This window comes from Sporothrix schenckii, assembly GCF_000961545.1.
Source record: "Sporothrix schenckii 1099-18 chromosome Unknown Cont47, whole genome shotgun sequence".
NCBI lineage: Eukaryota > Fungi > Ascomycota > Sordariomycetes > Ophiostomatales > Ophiostomataceae > Sporothrix > Sporothrix schenckii.
In genome coordinates this window covers 3,414,327-3,431,736 of record NW_015971148.1, presented here as the reverse complement: position 1 = coordinate 3,431,736, position 17,410 = coordinate 3,414,327, and the positions used below count along the sequence as shown (strand labels likewise).

Below are 17,410 nucleotides of genomic sequence, written 5' to 3'. Positions count from 1 at the left end.
CACGACCCGGTCAAACCATGTTTCTAGCACGCCGCCGGCTCCTACAAACGCCTTTTGCTGCTTCTTCTCCTTATACTGCTTCTTTTCTCACCAAGAACGTACGTGCTCTCGCCATGGACTACTCGATTGTTCCCACGCCCGACGCCTGCTATGCCGACTTTTGTCTGATTCCGGTGCGTCCCTGCAAGGTTGAGCGTCTCCGCGAAGTAGCTACTGAATTAATTTTGATTGCCTCTTTGACAGGTCGGCACCGGCAACGTCTCTGTGGCCGAGGACGTGGCAGAGGTCCAGCGGCTGCTGCAGGCCTCGGGCCTGACGGTGACGATGCACGCCAGCGGCACGACGGTGGAGGGCAGCTGGGACGACGTGATGCGGGTGATTGGGCAAGCGCACACCGTGGTGCACCAGCGCGGCGTGCTGCGGGTGCAGAGCTCGATGCGCGTGGGGACGCGGACGGACAAGAAGCAGACGGCGGCCGACAAGGTGAAGCGCGTGCAGGACATCCTGAAGGCGTAGACGGGACAGTGTGGGCGTTTTATACGTTTTATAACCAGTTTATTCTTTTTTTTTCTTCCCGGATGCTCTCTCTTCCAAGAAGGGCAAGATTACAAGATTAAGGTAGTTCAAACCCGATACACAAAACGACCAAAACAAAAGTAATACACATCAAAGAAAGAACAGTCCCCCGTGCCTTTTCTCTCACTGTTCCTGATTGCTCCCCATGATATAAACACCGGCTCTTTCCACCCACCGTAAGCGCCCTGAACGTCTGTGCAAAGCGCAGATGGTGTCCAGTCGAAACGCAACCCCACGCCGAAGCCTTTCAAGGATGCTTCTTATCTCTGTCTACCCGCGGACCGTCGACTTCTTGGCCGCCTTGCGCAGCTCCTTCTCGCGCTCGCGCTCGAGGTACTTCTTCTGGGCCTTGGCGTCGAGGGCGTTCAGCTCGGCATCGCGCTTCTGCTTGCGCAGCCGCTCGCGCTCCAGAGCGCGCTCCTCGGCCTTCTCCTCCTCGTCGGCCTTGCGGATCTGCTTGGAAATCTCGTCGCGGGTGTTCTTGATCTTGCGCAGGACCTCGGCGCGCAGGTGCGCGGCCTGAACCAAGACGTCGGCGGAGCGCACAAAGTACGAGTAGATGGGCAGGAGGGGCTCGTAGTCGTTGTTCGAGGGCAGGCGGTACTTGAGGAACACGCGCTTCCGGGGGGCGGTCTCGTCCAGGCTAGAGACCTTGTTAGCAGCCACAAAAAACAGAAAAGACAGAAAAAAAAAGAAAAGAAAAAAAGAAAAGAAAAGGACATGGAACTTGACTGGAACGAGGGCAACGCACGTAGTCGGCTTTTCAATGGGCTGGTCCGAGATGATGAGGTAGTCGAGGTTCTCGCCGGCGGCCTCGGCGGCCTTGATGAGCTCCGGGGTGAGCAGGGCCTCGGTGATCTCGGCGCTCTCGCTCATGACCGTCAGCCAGGGAGGCAGCTTGGCGTGGTCCTTGGTGAAGGTGATGGACACGTCGAAGCGCTCGTCGCGCACGTTCTTCATGCGGTCCTTGTTGACAATGGCCCAGACAAAGCCGTCGTAGCCGCTCTTGTAGGTGCCGGCGCTCACGCCAGCCACCGTTAGCGCCTCTTTGCCGTCAAAGGGGTACAGGATGGCCTCGAGCGTGTCCGAGGGGGCGGGCTGGCTCTCCAGGAAAAACGACACAATGTACTCGGCAACGATGACGAACGGGTTGAAGCGCTTGATCAGCTTGAGCTTGGTGTCGATAAAGGCCACGTTCTGGCGACCCGACGCATACGCCGCAAACTCAAACAGCGAGTTCTCCTTGATCAGCGTCGACGGGTCGGCCGACGTCGTGGCGCTGGCCAGCGCATCGAGTGCGGCACCCTGGTCCTCCTGGGCCGCCACCGACGCGGGCACGCGACCAAAGCCAACGAGCGCAAACTCGCCCGCCAGCAGCTTGGCGTGCGCCGCGGCCCAGGCGCGGGCTTTGCTGCGGTTGAGGCGCGTGCCGATAAAGTGCACGACGAGCACAATGGCCATCAGCCCAAAGATGATGCCCTCAATCTTGAAGTCGCTCAGCGAGTACCGCTCGTGCACGTTGTACCACTTTGTGTAGGGGCGGGCCGTGACCGCCGGGGCGGCCGCACCACCACCAGCACCAGCACCGGCAGCGGCAGCGGCGCCGGCAGCAGCGAAAGCATCGGGAGCCGGGTCGGGGACGCCTGCGAAGTCGGCAAAGTCTGGACACGAAATGCTGTGAGCGGAATGTCGCGCGCGATACACGGGGCTCCTTTCCTGTGGGCTCCCTCGCCGGTCTGCATCTCCCTCTCGCCCCTATTCTAGTCTCGGCTGCAAAACATACCCGTATCGCCCGAGGCAATTGGCTTCTCAGCGGCCTTGCCGCCGCCAAAGAAGCTGTTGAGAACCTGCGCCATGATGAATTCGCGGTGAGGATGGCGATGGATGGGAGAAAAGGTCGTCGTCGATGGGGGTGGAGGAGAAAAGGAGCTCGGGGAAAGCGAGAGGCGAGTCCCACTGATCAAACAAAAGACGACGCCGGAAAGGACACACTGGGGCTGGACTCGATCTGGATTGGCTCAGATTGCCTGGTGTGCGTCTGTTGTGGAATTTCGAAATTGGCGTGGTTCCCAAGGCTTCGACCAATTTCTCTGGCGTTTTGTCGGCCCTTTTAGCGCATCTCTCGTCTGGTCATTGTGCACTTTACGGGGGAAGGAGCACCAAGCCGTTCGCTGGAACCGCCGACCCACTGGGACCTTCCCTCTTCAGTTTGCTGTTCAGTCGCTTTTGTGTCCTGCGCCTTCCCCAATCGATTGCCCCTAAGCTCCACTAGCGTCACAAAATATGATCCTGCCATTGTGGGCGCCGCCATGTGCTGGAAGTGTGTGGAGCGGTAATAAGTGGGGCATCTCGAGGCTGCTACTCACTAGGGCAGTAGCAAGGTTGGGGTTGCCCTTGACAACTTGGAGCTGTTTGGTCGGTGCTTCTTGCCGCGAAAATGCAACTATTCACAGATGGAACGTCCGATGAAAATACTCGCCGCAGCGGTAGTCACAATCTAGAAACTGGTAGATTCAAACTGCAAATGACGCGTGTTGGACCGGCAAACTCTCGAGAATGGACATTTTATGACACGAAGCCCATCGCACACCATGTCGCGCACATCGACTACACGCAGCTACGGCGGTCGGAGAACAACGGCGGGCAGTCGGACGAGGCCGATGCTATTCCAGACGGAATTGCCCATCAGCCCGACAGACAGACGGCGTCGGAAGCTGTTTCCGCCCAAGATCGACCTCGTTGACGTTGACGACCTTACGGAGCAGCTGACGTTTGTGTCGCTCGACGATGCACTCACGCTGGACCACTTCGACGTTGCGCCGCCAGACGACATTGTCTTGGAGGCGAAAGAGGAGCGGGTGCCGGTGACGGATAATCTATCATTGCAAGAGACCACGACGCCAGCGAGGACGGAGGATACGGAAACGACAGAAAAGGAGCCGACAGAAGAGGCGGTGCCCGTCGACGAACCGCCATCAGTCGACGTGTCGAGACACGATGGCCCCAAACCAACAACGGATGAAAGCCATGCACCACCTCTCAGACGCTTGGACGACCACATCGATGGCCACCTCCCCGACGACTCGCTGCTCGACGACTCCTACTACCACGAAGACAGCATCGACTCTGGTCTGCGCGTGCTCACCTGGGCCGACTTGTGTCCGCCGGGCGACCGCATCGAGAAGATCGCCGAAGCCTCCTACGCAGAAGTGTACCGCGTCACCAACGAGCGCGGCACGAGCATTATCAAAACCATCCGACTGGCGTCGCCCATCAAGGCGCAAACCAAGGCCCAGGTACGGTCGGGGCTGGTCGACGAGGAGCCGCACGACGAAGAGGACCTGCGGGGCGAGCTGACCATCTCCGAGTGGCTGGCCGACATTCCCGGGTTTGTCGTGTACAAGGAACGCTACATTGTGCGGGGCCGCGCGCCCAAGGACCTGCTCGAGACGCACCAGACGTTCCACCGGCGCGCCAAGCGTCAGGACCCCGACCGCCTGCAGTTTTACCCGTCGCCGAGCCGCTACCTCGACGACACGCGGTTCCTCGTGATTGAACTGGGCGATGCGGGCCGGGCACTCGAAGACACGACGCTGGACTCGGTGTCGCAACTGTGGGATGTGTTTTTGCACGTCGCCATCGCCCTGGCACGAGCGGAAGACCAGATCCACTTTGAACACCGCGATCTGCATGAGGGCAACCTCTGTGTGCGACAAGTCGCGCCGCCGCGCTGCAAGGACGAAGCGGACGACTCGCCCGTTGTCTTTGGCTTTTCAGGGCTCGACATTACGATTCTGGACTATGGCCTGTCGCGCGGCGAGGATGTGGACGACGATGACCGGAGCGAGCCCATCGCCTGCGACCTCGAAAAGGACCTGAGTCTGTTCACGAGCACCCATGCCGAGCAGTGCAAGGTGTACCGGCAGATGCGCTCACACCTCCTTAAAGGCGACCGTGTGCACCTGCCGCCGGACTGCCACGGCACGCCCTACGATGCCGGGCCGGACGGCGCGCCCATCTCGTGGAAGGACTACCATCCCTACACGAACGTTTTGTGGCTGGCGTACCTATACGAGTACCTGGTGCGCCATTACTGCGGCGATAAGTCCGAGCTGGCCGCCTTTCGCCGGGCCACGCGCGAGCTGTGGCTGCACATGAGTCCGGACGCGCCGCCGGCTGTGCTGTCGTTCCCGAGCGCGACGGACATTGTGCGCTTCGCCGTCGAGGCCGGCTGGTTGACGGAGGCGCAATTGATTGGCGGCGGCGGCGTCAGCACGGAGGACAGCTTCTTCAGTCGGCGTGACCGGACGGGGTGTACGACGGTGGACATCTCCCTGCTTCTCAGTGAAAGCGTGGCGGCGGACGAGAGCACATGCGGCGGCAGCGAGAGTATTATTGAGGCTCAAATTGTTGAGCGTGACGAACTGGAGCCCAGACGGTCGCCGCGTCGACGGCGGCCGGTCGTGCGGTACGGTGATTAGACGGGTGCTTCTATGATGCGATGTAATGTCAGGAGGTCTTGTTCTTCTGCCGGTTTGCGTTTCGAGGCGTATGTGGATATTCATACATAGACGGCGGCCTGAACGACTGCTCATTGGGATGGCATAGTTGGTTAGCAAAGCATGGCGTTTGTTTATTCTATTGATTCGTCTGTCTTCTTCCTTTACTTTTGCTTCGTTTTTTGTTTTCTTCCTTTTGTTCTCGGCCCCTGTCAGTTGTGTTCGTCTGACGTCTCTCTTCCTCTCTTCCTTGATTTCCACTGTGAAAGGACTCGGCATTGTCCAAAGCATTTTCGAAATAACGGACCTCTTCTTGCAGAGTTGCCGTCTAATCATTATGGCATGGAGCTGGGGGCACGATACGCCGCCGACGCCATAACCATGACGTGTGCCCCGCAGCGGCCCCCGCAAGAGGATGCCGAGGTTTCTGCTCAGCGCCGAACAATAGCGCTGCCCACTAACAAGCGCTCCACGCAGCTTCTTTGCCTTCACCAAACATCCAACCCATCGCGGAACATCTCATAACTCGTGAGCATAACGTCCACTTCATTCGACCCCGGGACGGATATCACCTTATTTGACATAACCACATTATTTCGAGAAGTTCCACGACGTGCAGAGCCCCGCTTTTGAAGCTTCCTTAGCACATAAGTTATAACTCGGAAGCTTCCATTGAATGGGGACGAAGAAGAAAAAAGAACAGAACGGCCCCGGAGATTCTGCCATACTTGTTCTACTTGCATTTTTGTGACAAGAACAACCGAGAAGCGGAGACGACTAGACGACTAGACGGTGACAAGTATACCAAGCTATCTGGTAGCTCTACCTTGAACATCGCCAAACTTCCTTGAAGCTCTTTCTTCTCATTTCCTTCTTTTTCGTCTTTCACTTCACTGCTTTGCTTCACCCAAGACCCCTCACAGCCGTCACAATGGCGTCCAAGCTCACTCCTGACGACGGGCGCGTCACCCACCACACGGCCCCCATCCGTGGCAAGACCTACCACTACATCGTCGCCGTTCCGCCCGCCGGCCAGACCGCCAAGGGGACCATCATTCTGATCCACGGCTTCCCCGACCTCGGCTTCGGCTGGCGCAACCAGATCCCACTTCTCGCCGAGCAGCTCGGTCTCCAGGTCATTGTGCCCGACATGCTCGGCTACGGCCAGACGGATGCCCCCCACGAGCCCGCCCCGTACGCCTACAAGAGCGTCTGTGAAGACCTTGTGGCCATCGTCGACCATGTCGGCGTTGTTGGTGGTGGCGGCCCGGCCGGCGCGGCCGATGAGAGCAAGCGCTTCTTTGTCGGCGGCCACGACTGGGGCGGCGCTGTTGCCTGGCGTATGGCCCTCTGGCATCCTGACCGCCTGCGCGGCGTCTTCAGCGTCTGCACGCCGTACTTTGCGCCCTCCAAGAACCCCTTCTTACCGCTCGACGACATGGCCAAGCTGCTGCCCAACTTTGGCTACCAGAAGCAGTTTGCCGGCGACGAGCTCTGGCGCTTTATCGACGCCGAGCCGCAGCGCGTGCGCCAGTTCTTGCAGACCATGTACGGCGGCAAAGCGACGTTGTCAGAGGCCGACGTCGCCGCTAAGAAGAGCCCGTACCTCTTTGACACCACCAACGGCGTGCACATGGACCGCATCGCCGGTGTCGGCCCCACCCCGCTGCTCAACGAGGCCGAGATTGAGTACTATGCCAAGGAGTATGCCCGCCACGGCCTGCGCGGCCCCACCAACTGGTACCGCACACTCAAGTACAACTACGACGACGAGCGCGAGATTGTCGGCGGCGACGAGGAGGACGAGGACAAGGCGGACGTCTATAAGAGGAAAGCCCGCTCCGTGATCCGCGTGCCCTCACTGATGCTGGCCGCCACCAACGACCAGGCACTGCCGCCGATTCTGAGTGAGCAGATGGGCAAGCACTTTACCAATCTGACCAAGTCCCAAGTGCCGGGTGGCCACTGGGTGCTCTGGCAGTCGGCGGCAGCAGTCAACGAGCGTATCAAGAACTTTTTGGCCCCGCTGCTGGACGGCACGACAAAGGCGGCTCTGTAGGGGAGCTGAAGGAGGGATGTGCAAGGCACGACTCGGACAACCGGACGGTGGTGATGACGAGCAACAATGGAATATCGCCGAGGTGAATTGGTTCGGGGTTGATTGTCATGAATGGTAATGCTATTCTCACCGGCTTGTTATCGTGGTCGCTTTTCCTGTGGGCTCCTTTCTGTATTATGTATGTTGCCGTCGTATGCGATCACGTATCCATGATTCCAAACTCTCTCGAACCTCAAGGTGCTCCCACTTCGCCTCGTGTTGAAAGTAGTAATATGAAGGCAGTTTCAAGGCTAGCGACAACCCAGTTGTGCATCGGGCTTACTATTGTCGATTAGACAAAGGGAACATTGTCTTTAATGCTGTATCTGTCGGTTGCACGGTCCTTGTCCCACGTTTGTCCGTGAGATACAAACGATGGCGCGCTGTGGTTCATACAGCGCAACAGCCGTCGCAGAAGGGTTCGAGTGGTCTCGGAGGACCTGAACATAGCCGTGACGTTGCTCATAAGACCCAGAGACCCCGGCTCGGGCTCAAGTCTCGTGTTGGATCGTCGTTATCCCACGTCAAAACCTCATTTCAGAGTGAACTTCTGTCCTGTGACCGACGGTGCCGACGATTTGGCCTTTTTATTTGGCTTGCCACACATGGCACATACTGTTTTCTGTGAGCTGGTGCGGTCGTCAATGCAAAATAGACCAATCAAGCTCACCATCTTCTTTGTATGAACACTGCAACAAGTTAGAAGTCGATCCACAACAAATGAGGGCGGCACTTGGCGAGACAACTCACATTGTGGCAGTACTTGTGTCCTTGCGCAACTTTGACTTTGCACTTGTCGCAGGAACTGGAAGCGCGGTCAGACAGGCGGTTCAGATGCATTTGTTGCGCGGCAGCAGATGGAACTCCGTAACGCTGGGCTAAACCTCACCTCGAGTATTGCGCGTATGGATTCTTGGCAGCTTTTGAAGTCAATTTGCTCTACTCCGTGTTAGTTGCAACATGACTCCACAGCACATCACAGTACAGCACACAGGACACAGCAGCTCACCTTGCCAATACCGTTCTGGCCCAGCGTGGCCGACTTCTTAGCGCCGCTGGCCGAAGACGAGGCTGCTGACCCATAGTATATTTCATTCTTCTTCTTGACGCCAGGCGTGGCCAGCGACGTCCCAGTGACGAGCTTGGCACACTTGCTGCAGACCATGGTGTCCAGGTGGATGTGCGTGTGTGAATAAAATGCCCGTGGGATGCGTCTAGGTTGCTTGCTTCGCCGTGAATGGTTGCTTTGTATCCCGACGGTGCAGATGTGATGAAATCAAAAAGTTAAATAGTTGGTGTTGGGGAGAGTTGAAGTGCGCTGTTCATCTCAACTCTGAGTTGGAATGCTTAAGAAAGTTGAGGTTATCGCCACTGTTGATGAACTGTGCTGTGGCTGGAGTGTGGCGTAAATGCTGGCGAAATTTAGTAGGTCGCCCCCCTGCTGCCAAAGTGCCAAGCAGCCAGGTTGTCAAAGGCCCTGCCTCTTTCCCTTTTTTATGGAGCACATCTGAGACACGAAGCATCCGCAACGGTCGAGCCTTCCCATTCTTCGGCTTCTGGAGTCGATTTCACCTTCCGTGTTTCTGCAATCCAATTACCGTGGCTCGTAGAAGGCGCGCCAGGCACGCTGTACGGAAACACGGGACATTGGACGGAGTACGTCGTGATTACGTCGCAGTTTGTGCCGTAGCGAGGCTGTGGTGCTCCTTCTCGCCCCGTGCATCGTGCGTCGCACTTTCCTCGAGCTCACGTATTCATATGACGAAAGGGGGCTACACTGAGAGGGATTTCCTTGGCGCGCGTCTCCTCTCATCGCACCTGCTGCGGGTCAAATACGAAGCAAGAGAGACGGCCAAAAAAAGAAATAAGAAACGACGGAGGAAGGACAAGTTAAAACAGGAAGGCACGCCCTGGCCGTCAGACTGCTCCTGCTGGTGAGCCCCTTTGCGGCACCCACTACTGCAGCCAATAGGACGCGGCGTTTGTTTCAGGGAGGCGGAAACGCGCAGTTGAATGGGGCACAATGGAGTCGCTCTTGCCTATGCTGTAATACGATGTAATTACAGAGGATTACAGCGCTGACCAGTCGCTACTCCACTATCGAAGTTGCCCAGCTGCAGCGACAAGGTCGCCTAAGACAGGAAGGGGCCGGGGAGGATGATTAAAAATAATAGCAACTTTAATACCTAAAATTCCACACAACCACCTACTCCTTACGCCCCCAAACAAAGTGGCTGTGCCAGTGGGCCAAAGGCCAATTGCTCTAGGCAGATCTCCAGGGGCCCAGCCCAGACTAAAGAGCAGGAGCAACCGCTGCCAAAACAAACGTGGCAGTGGCCTCGTCACCAAACACGGGAAACACAGCCAGAAACACGGGCAAAAGCCAAAAGCAGCCAACCTCAAACCAACCTCAACCAAACGGCCACATCACCACACCGACGCCTTGCATCCATCACGACGTCGAATTCGACAAGCGCGACACGCACTGTTCTCTCTCCTCATCAAACACCCACCCTTCGTGCCGTCCCTGTGTGTCCATGATTGCTCCGCTGCTGCCGTAGTCTTCCGCACGACGGGACCTTTCTCCCCTTTTGAAGCAGCTGTTGACTGGCTTCGCTTTTTGCGACAACCACGTTTCTCACCCTCTTCTCGCATTCCCTTCGATCCATCTGAATGACAGGGCGACCACCACCGCCCCCGTCGGGGGGCTACGGAGGCGCGCGCAACAACGACCTGCTGCTCGACCTTGACGACCAACCCGTCTACGGCGGCGGCCAGCGCTCTGACCTCAACGACGACGACCTCATGCGCACCTACACGCACGACCAGGACGAGACCCTCCCTACACGGCCCTCTGTGTCCTACGACGACTTTGTCGGCGCTGGCGAGACCACACACCCCTCCGTCAAAACGAGTCGCGGCGGCGCCAATGCCTTCTCGTCTGCCGCGGCCGGCGGTGGCAGCAGTGCCTCCCGAGGCGGGAACAGCAGCGGCGCCGGCGCCTACGACTCCTCCTATGCCTCTTCGTCCTCTGCGCGGCCTGGCGGCCCCTACTTTACCGAGGCCGACCGACAGTACAGCCAGACATCGGGTCTCGGCAACTACCAACGGTACGCCGACGACTTTGACGACTACCCAGAAGATGGCCAGTCCTACTACCACCAGGGCGGCCGCATCAACTCGGGCGACACGCCGGGCCACGCCAATGCTCGCAACCGCAACAGTGTTCTCGGCCTCGGCGGTGGCCTGCTCGGCCGCGCCAAAAACATGCTCGGCCTGGGACAGGCCGGCTATTCCGAGATGGACCTGCCTCTGACGGAATCGGCCGCGGGACCCGCAGGACAGCGTTCAGGCGGCGGCGGCGGCGGCGGCCGTGGCGGCAGCGGTGGAGGTCTGGCATCGGGAGACAATGGCCGGCGGCAGAAGAAGTCGTTCGACATGGGCAATTTCAAGTTCGGCTTCGGCCGCAACAAGGTCGACCCGGCCACGCTGGGCCCGCGCATCATCCACCTCAACAACCCGCCCTCCAACGCCGCCAACAAGTACGTCGACAACCACGTGTCGACTGCCAAGTACAACATCATCACCTTCCTGCCCAAGTTCTTGTTTGAGCAGTTCTCCAAATACGCCAACATCTTCTTCTTGTTTACTGCCGCCCTTCAGCAAATCCCCAACCTCTCGCCCACCAACCAGTACACCACCATCGGCCCCCTCATCGTCGTGCTGCTCGTGTCGGCCGGCAAGGAGTTGGTCGAAGACTACCGCCGCAAACAGGCCGATCGCGCGCTCAATATGTCCAAGGCGCGCGTATTGCGCGGGTCGTCGTTTGAGGAGACCAAGTGGATCAACGTCGCCGTGGGCGACATTGTCCGTGTCGAGTCCGAAGAGCCGTTCCCTGCGGATCTGGTGCTGCTGGCGAGTTCCGAGCCCGAGGGTCTTTGTTATATCGAAACCGCGAACCTCGACGGCGAAACAAACCTCAAGATCAAGCAGGGTCTGCCCGAGACGGCGACCCTCGTTAGCTCAAGTGACCTGAGCCGCCTCGGCGGTCGCATCCGCTCCGAGCAGCCCAACAGCAGCCTGTACACGTACGAGGCGACTCTGACGATGCAGGCCGGCGGCGGCGAGAAGGAACTGCCGCTCAACCCCGAGCAGCTGCTGCTGCGTGGCGCCACGCTGCGCAACACACCCTGGATCCACGGCGTGGTCGTCTTCACGGGCCACGAGACAAAGCTGATGCGCAACGCCACGGCTGCGCCCATTAAGCGCACCAAGGTGGAGCGTCAGCTCAACATGCTGGTCCTCTTGCTCATCGGCGTCCTTTTGGCGCTCAGCATTATTTGCACCGTCGGCGACCTGGTGTGGCGTAACAAAAGCGGCAAGTCGCTCGACTATTTGTATTTGGCCAAGACCGACTCGGCCGGCTCGGCCGTTTCGACCTTCTTCAAGGACATGGTCACGTACTGGGTGCTTTTCTCGGCGCTCGTGCCCATTTCGCTGTTCGTGACGATCGAGCTCGTCAAGTACTGGCACGCCATCCTCATCAACGACGACCTGGACATGTACTACGACAAGACGGACACGCCCGCCAACTGCCGCACGTCCAGTCTGGTCGAAGAGCTGGGCATGGTCGAGTACGTCTTCTCAGACAAGACGGGCACGCTGACGTGCAACATGATGGAGTTCCGGCAGTGCTCGATCGCCGGCATCATGTACGCCGAAGACGTGCCCGAGGACCGGCGCGCGACGGTGCAGGACGGCGTCGAGGTGGGCGTGCACGACTTCAAGCAGCTGCGCCAGAACCTGAAGACGCACGAGTCGGCCGGTGCCATTGACCAGTTTTTGAGCCTGCTGGCCACATGCCACACCGTCATTCCCGAGCAAAAGGGCGGCGAGATCAAGTACCAGGCGGCATCGCCCGACGAGGGCGCCCTGGTGGATGGCGCCGTGTCGCTTGGCTATCGCTTCACGGCGCGCAAGCCGCGCACGGTCATCATCGAAGCCAACGGCGTCGAGCAGCAGTACGAGCTGCTGGCCGTGTGCGAGTTCAACTCGACGCGCAAGCGCATGTCGTCCATCTACCGGTGCCCCGACGGCAAGATCCGCTGCTACTGCAAGGGCGCCGACACGGTGATTCTGGAGCGGCTGAACGACGACAACCCACACGTCGAGGCGACGCTGCGCCATCTCGAGGAGTATGCCTCCGAGGGCCTGCGCACGCTGTGTTTGGCGGTGCGCGAGGTGCCGGAGCACGAGTTCCAAGAGTGGATGGGCGTCTTTGAGGCGGCCGGGACGACGATTGGCGGCAACCGCGCCGACGAGCTCGACAAGGCGGCGGAGCTGATTGAGCACGACTTTTACCTGCTGGGCGCGACCGCCATCGAAGACAAGCTGCAGGACGGTGTGCCCGAGACGATCCACACGCTGCAGCAGGCGGGCATCAAGGTGTGGGTGCTGACGGGCGACCGGCAGGAGACGGCCATCAACATTGGCATGAGCTGCAAGCTGCTGAGCGAGGACATGATGCTGCTGATTGTCAACGAAGAGACGGCGGCCGCGACGCGCGACAACCTGCAGAAGAAGCTCGACGCGATCCGCACGCAGGGCGAGGGCCTGGCCATTGAGATGGACAACCTGGCGCTGGTGATTGACGGCAAGTCGCTGACGTTTGCGCTCGAAAAGGACCTGGAGCGGCTGTTTTTGGAGCTGGCCATTATGTGCAAGGCGGTCATCTGCTGCCGCGTGTCGCCGCTGCAGAAGGCGCTGGTGGTCAAGCTTGTAAAGCGCTACCAGAAGCAGTCGATCCTGCTGGCCATTGGCGACGGCGCCAACGACGTGTCGATGATCCAGGCCGCGCACATTGGCGTGGGCATCAGCGGCATGGAGGGTCTGCAGGCGGCGCGGAGTGCCGACGTGTCGATTGGGCAGTTCCGGTACCTGCGCAAGCTGCTGCTGGTGCACGGCGCGTGGAGCTACCACCGGGTCAGCAAAGCGATTCTGTACTCGTTCTACAAGAACATGACGCTGTACCTGACGCAATTCTGGGTAGGTTTCCGTCACCACCCTTATTTTTTTTTTTTGTCTCCCACTGACAGTCTAGTACACCTTCCAAAATGTCTTCTCCGGCCAAGTCATCTACGAGTCGTGGACGCTGTCGTTCTACAACGTGTTCTATACGGTACTGCCGCCGCTGGCCATGGGCATCCTGGACCAATTTATCTCGGCACGCCTTCTCGACCGCTACCCACAGCTGTATGGCCTCGGCCAGCGCAACGAGTTCTTCAAGATCAAGATCTTTATCGGCTGGATCCTGACGGCCACGTACCACTCGATTGTGCTGTACGTCTTTGGCGAGCTCTTCTGGTACGACGACCGTATGCTCAGCAACGGCCAGACGGGCGGGCACTGGGTGTGGGGCACGGCGCTGTACGGCGCGGTGCTGTTGACGGTGCTGGGCAAGGCGGCACTGGTCACGAACAACTGGACCAAGTACCACATCATTGCCATTCCCGGCAGCATGGCCATCTGGCTGGGGTTTATTGCCGTGTACGGCACCGTGGCGCCGCTGATCCGCATCTCGACCGAGTACGAGGGCGTGGTGCCGCGGCTCTACTCGAGCGCCGTGTTCTGGCTGCAGATGTTCGTGCTGGCGATCATGTGTCTGTTGCGCGACTTTGCGTGGAAGTACGCCAAGCGCATGTACCGCCCGGAGACGTACCACCACATCCAGGAAATTCAGAAATACAACATCCAGGACTACCGGCCGAGGTATGGTCTTCCGGTCTCTCCCCCCGCGCCCCCAAATTGCTGTCGAGCCATTGTCGCTAACTGTCTAGAATGGAACAATTCCAAAAGGCGATCCGCAAGGTGCGGCAGGTGCAGCGGATGCGCAAGCAGCGCGGTTACGCCTTCTCGCAGGCAGACGAGAGCCAGACGCGCGTGCTGCAGGCGTACGATACCACCCAAGTGCGTGGTCGGTACGGCGAGATGGCGTCGTCGCGGACGCAGTAAGGGTGACGGGTGTGGAGAAGGAGACGATCGCGAGGAGGCAGAGGGAAAATATATGCAAGACGAGAGGCCGCCAAAGAATGGCCGCGCGTGTGGAGGCGGCGTGGAATCTAGGGCGTCGGTGTACCAAAGTTATTTTATATTTTTTGTTTTCTGTTCCTTCTTTTAAACTCTTTTCTTTTTGGGCGAGCTTGATCTCTATATTTCGATCCTATTTTCTTCTCTATTTTTCTTGTACAATGTAAAAAGGATCTCCTATTTTTGCAACGTCTGTATTCTGGACACGGGAAAAGAGGACAGGGGGCTATGTGGAATTTCAATAGTGCAATGATGGATCAGACAAAAATGTGCTCGAACTATCACACAAAATATCAACACAGTATAAACATGCTTTTGCGCTCTTAGCGGAGCAGCGCGAGAAGCGCAACAGGTGGTCGTTTATGTTGTCGGTGCCTTTGAGGTAACGTTTTGGCCATATTCTGAGCCCCGACAACATGTCATGCCATTTTCTTTCTCGCACACCTGATTGTCCAAAGTTAGGCGCAAGACAGGCACACAGTTGGCAACTTTGATTCTTGCCAATACTTCACTTTCATCTCCGTTAGAGACCAGTCTTCTATGCCTATCAAAAGAGACTGCATGGTCTCGACCACTGAATCAGCTATTGCAGTTTAGAGATAAAAAGTGGATCTTCCGTGTAAGTGGACGAGTCGTCGTCGACGTCTCTGTTCTTGTGCTTCAACTGACTGGCGTGTTGTGTGCAATGAGAGCCGTTTCCCACGCTAATTCAGGTTCCTATGACATCTCTTCCCCGCACGAGACAACATCTCCAAGTTGACAGCGGACGAGGCGAGAGGAGAACAGGAGAACGATTCCCGATAGAGCGTTAGTCTGGGGAGAACCGAGACGAGTCAAGCAGACAACTGTGGAGTCAATGTGCTACATCAGCCCTCCAGGAAATACATCACTGAATCAGTGATAGCCGTGGATCATGGGGTGCCATATTTGTATTAGGAGCACATATTCGCTCTTCATAGATTGATATATAATTTGTGCTGCTCATGTCGATGGTGAGCCGAATTGTTGAGCCGTGCTGAATTCGGCCTCGGAAAGCTGGTAGCCTAGACCATAATCCGACAGTTTCCTCGACTCCGCCGTCCTCATCATGGCCACCAACGGAACAAACGGAACTCATGCCGGCAACGTACCCCGCCGCCCCATCCGCATCGCCGGCTGCTCGGCGGGTGTCTACGACCGCAAGCGTGCATTGCACGACCTCGCCAAGAACGAAGACCCCGACGTGATCACGGGTGACTGGATGTCCGAGTGCAACATGACCTGGCGCGGCGCCGACAAGCAGGAGCGCCTGGCTGGCGGCGACACAGCCAAGGTGTCGTCTACCACTGGCTTCGAGCCGTCGTTTGTACAGAAGCTTGACCCTGCGATCCCTTGGCTGGCAAGGCGCGGCATCAAGGTGGCCGTCAACGCAGGCGCCAGCGACGTGGCTGGTCTTGCCGACGCTGTGCGCGGCCTGTGCACCAAGCACGGTGTTGCGCTCAAGGTCGGTTATGTCGACGGTGACGATGTCACAGAGGCTTTTATGAAGCTGTATAACAAGGGTGCGTTCTTCTTGAATTTTCTTCTTCTTTTTGGTCCTCGCTTCGCTCGAATTTTTATACTCGTAGTGCTGCTAACTCGTATCCTTGCTTCGGTCGGATGCTCGGATGCAGGCGAACCCTTCTTAAGCCTCCCGCAAAACAAGGCCATCCAAGACTGGGGCTTTCAACCTCTCGCGGCCCAGTGCTACCTCGGCGGATCGGGCGTCGCCGCCTGCTTTGCCGCTGGCGCTGATATTGTCGTCTGCGGCCGTGTCTCCGACGCCAGCCTTGCCGTCGGTGCCGCCATGTGGTGGCACGGCTGGACGCGCGAAACGCATGTCGACGAGCTCGCCAGTGCCCTCATGGTCGGTCACCTTATCGAATGCGGCACATACGCCACTGGTGGCTATTATTCCGGGTTCAAGGCGTTCGGCAGGAAACGCACAGATTTCGGGTACCCCATTGCCGCCATTGACCACAAGGGCGAGGCCGTCATCAGCATGGAGCGCGGCCGCCACGGCACGGTCAATACCGGCACCATCACGAGCCAGCTGTTGTACGAAATCCAGGGTCCGCTGTACTACAACTCGGACGTTACCGCGCAGATCGATGGCATCACCTTCACGCAGGTAGGCGACAACCAGGTCCACATCGGCGGTGTTAAGGGCCTGCCGCCACCGCCTACCACGAAAGTCGGCGTCACCGCGCACGGCGGTTACCAGGCCGAGTTTCACTTCTACATCACGGGGCTGGACGTGGCCGAAAAGGCCGCCATGATGGAAGAGCAGATCCGTGAGCTGATTGGCAATGATATCGACAAGTTTTCGGCGCTGAAATTTCAGCTCGCGGGAGGCGTGCCGTCTGACCCGGAGTCGCAGGAGGCGGCCACTGTTGATTTCCGCGTTGTCGCCCAATCGCCGCATGCCGACCTCTTGTCCGGTGACATGGTCGGCGCCGACCGCGGCACGTTTGCCAGCTACTGCATCGAGAACTTGTCGCAAGGATACCCAGGTAGCACCATGGCGATCGACATGCGCGCATCGGTCGGCCGGCCATACTTTGAGTACTGGGCGTGCCTCATGTCGCAGGAGTTCGTGACGGAAACGGCGCACTTACCTGACGGGACGGCCGTTGTTATTCCACCGCCAGACCCGGCCACCACACGGGAGTATGCGCGCGAACAGCCCAGCGGCGACACGGCCAACCCCGTCACCGACCTCGTCGCGGCTTTTGGCCCAACGACACGTGCGCCTCTCGGTTACGTCGTGCTGGGTCGCTCGGGTGACAAGTCGTCGAATGCCAACGTCGGCTTCTTTGTGCGCAACGATGACGAATGGGACTGGCTGCGGACGCTGCTGAATGTGGGTAAGCTGCGTGAGTTGCTCGGCAAGGACGACATCGGCAAGCAGATCGACCGCTTTGAGCTGCCGAAACTGCGTGCCGTCCACTTCTTGTTGAAAGACCATCTGGACAGAGGCTTCAACTCCACCACCGGCTTCGACAGTCTTGGTAAGAATCTCTGCGAGTACCTCCGTTCCAAGCACGTCGACATCCCCAACAAGTTCCTGGAGCGTGGGCGTATTTGAGACGATGGGTGTCTGTAGACTCCGTAGGATCAAAAAACGTTTTAA

General features: G+C 58.4%; 7 protein-coding genes across 7 annotated transcripts; 5 read left to right on the top strand and 2 right to left on the bottom strand.

Moving 5' to 3' along the window:
• Positions 1 to 17: 17 nt before the first annotated feature.
• Positions 18 to 516, top strand: SPSK_04614 (cell wall biogenesis protein Ecm15; the record flags this gene model as incomplete). Its single annotated transcript, XM_016731415.1, has 2 exons — positions 18 to 173; positions 244 to 516. 2 exons carry the CDS (start codon positions 18 to 20, stop codon positions 514 to 516), a joined length of 429 nt encoding a protein of 142 aa, XP_016585627.1.
• A 330-nt stretch (positions 517 to 846) lies between these two features.
• On the bottom strand, positions 847 to 2,432 carry SPSK_04226 (uncharacterized protein; the record flags this gene model as incomplete). Its single annotated transcript, XM_016731037.1, has 3 exons — positions 847 to 1,219; positions 1,328 to 2,237; positions 2,360 to 2,432. 3 exons carry the CDS (start codon positions 2,430 to 2,432, stop codon positions 847 to 849), a joined length of 1,356 nt encoding a protein of 451 aa, XP_016585626.1.
• A 735-nt stretch (positions 2,433 to 3,167) lies between these two features.
• On the top strand, positions 3,168 to 5,057 carry SPSK_04108 (uncharacterized protein; the record flags this gene model as incomplete). The annotated part of the gene is made up of 1 exon (XM_016730919.1): positions 3,168 to 5,057. One exon carries the CDS (start codon positions 3,168 to 3,170, stop codon positions 5,055 to 5,057), a length of 1,890 nt encoding a protein of 629 aa, XP_016585625.1.
• Positions 5,058 to 6,006: 949 nt separating this feature from the next.
• Positions 6,007 to 7,134, top strand: SPSK_04392 (epoxide hydrolase; the record flags this gene model as incomplete). Its single annotated transcript, XM_016731200.1, has 1 exon — positions 6,007 to 7,134. One exon carries the CDS (start codon positions 6,007 to 6,009, stop codon positions 7,132 to 7,134), a length of 1,128 nt encoding a protein of 375 aa, XP_016585624.1.
• Positions 7,135 to 7,814: 680 nt separating this feature from the next.
• SPSK_04604 (uncharacterized protein) lies at positions 7,815 to 8,338 on the bottom strand (the record flags this gene model as incomplete). The annotated part of the gene is made up of 4 exons (XM_016731405.1): positions 7,815 to 7,862; positions 7,924 to 7,978; positions 8,063 to 8,112; positions 8,183 to 8,338. 4 exons carry the CDS (start codon positions 8,336 to 8,338, stop codon positions 7,815 to 7,817), a joined length of 309 nt encoding a protein of 102 aa, XP_016585623.1.
• Positions 8,339 to 9,846: 1,508 nt separating this feature from the next.
• Positions 9,847 to 14,184, top strand: SPSK_03875 (phospholipid-transporting ATPase; the record flags this gene model as incomplete). Its single annotated transcript, XM_016730690.1, has 3 exons — positions 9,847 to 13,218; positions 13,274 to 13,941; positions 14,010 to 14,184. The coding sequence occupies 3 exons, from the start codon at positions 9,847 to 9,849 to the stop codon at positions 14,182 to 14,184; spliced, it is 4,215 nt and encodes a 1,404-aa protein (XP_016585622.1).
• A 1,162-nt stretch (positions 14,185 to 15,346) lies between these two features.
• SPSK_04079 (uncharacterized protein) lies at positions 15,347 to 17,365 on the top strand (the record flags this gene model as incomplete). Its single annotated transcript, XM_016730890.1, has 1 exon — positions 15,347 to 17,365. One exon carries the CDS (start codon positions 15,347 to 15,349, stop codon positions 17,363 to 17,365), a length of 2,019 nt encoding a protein of 672 aa, XP_016585621.1.
• Between the last annotated feature and the right edge of the window lie 45 nt (positions 17,366 to 17,410).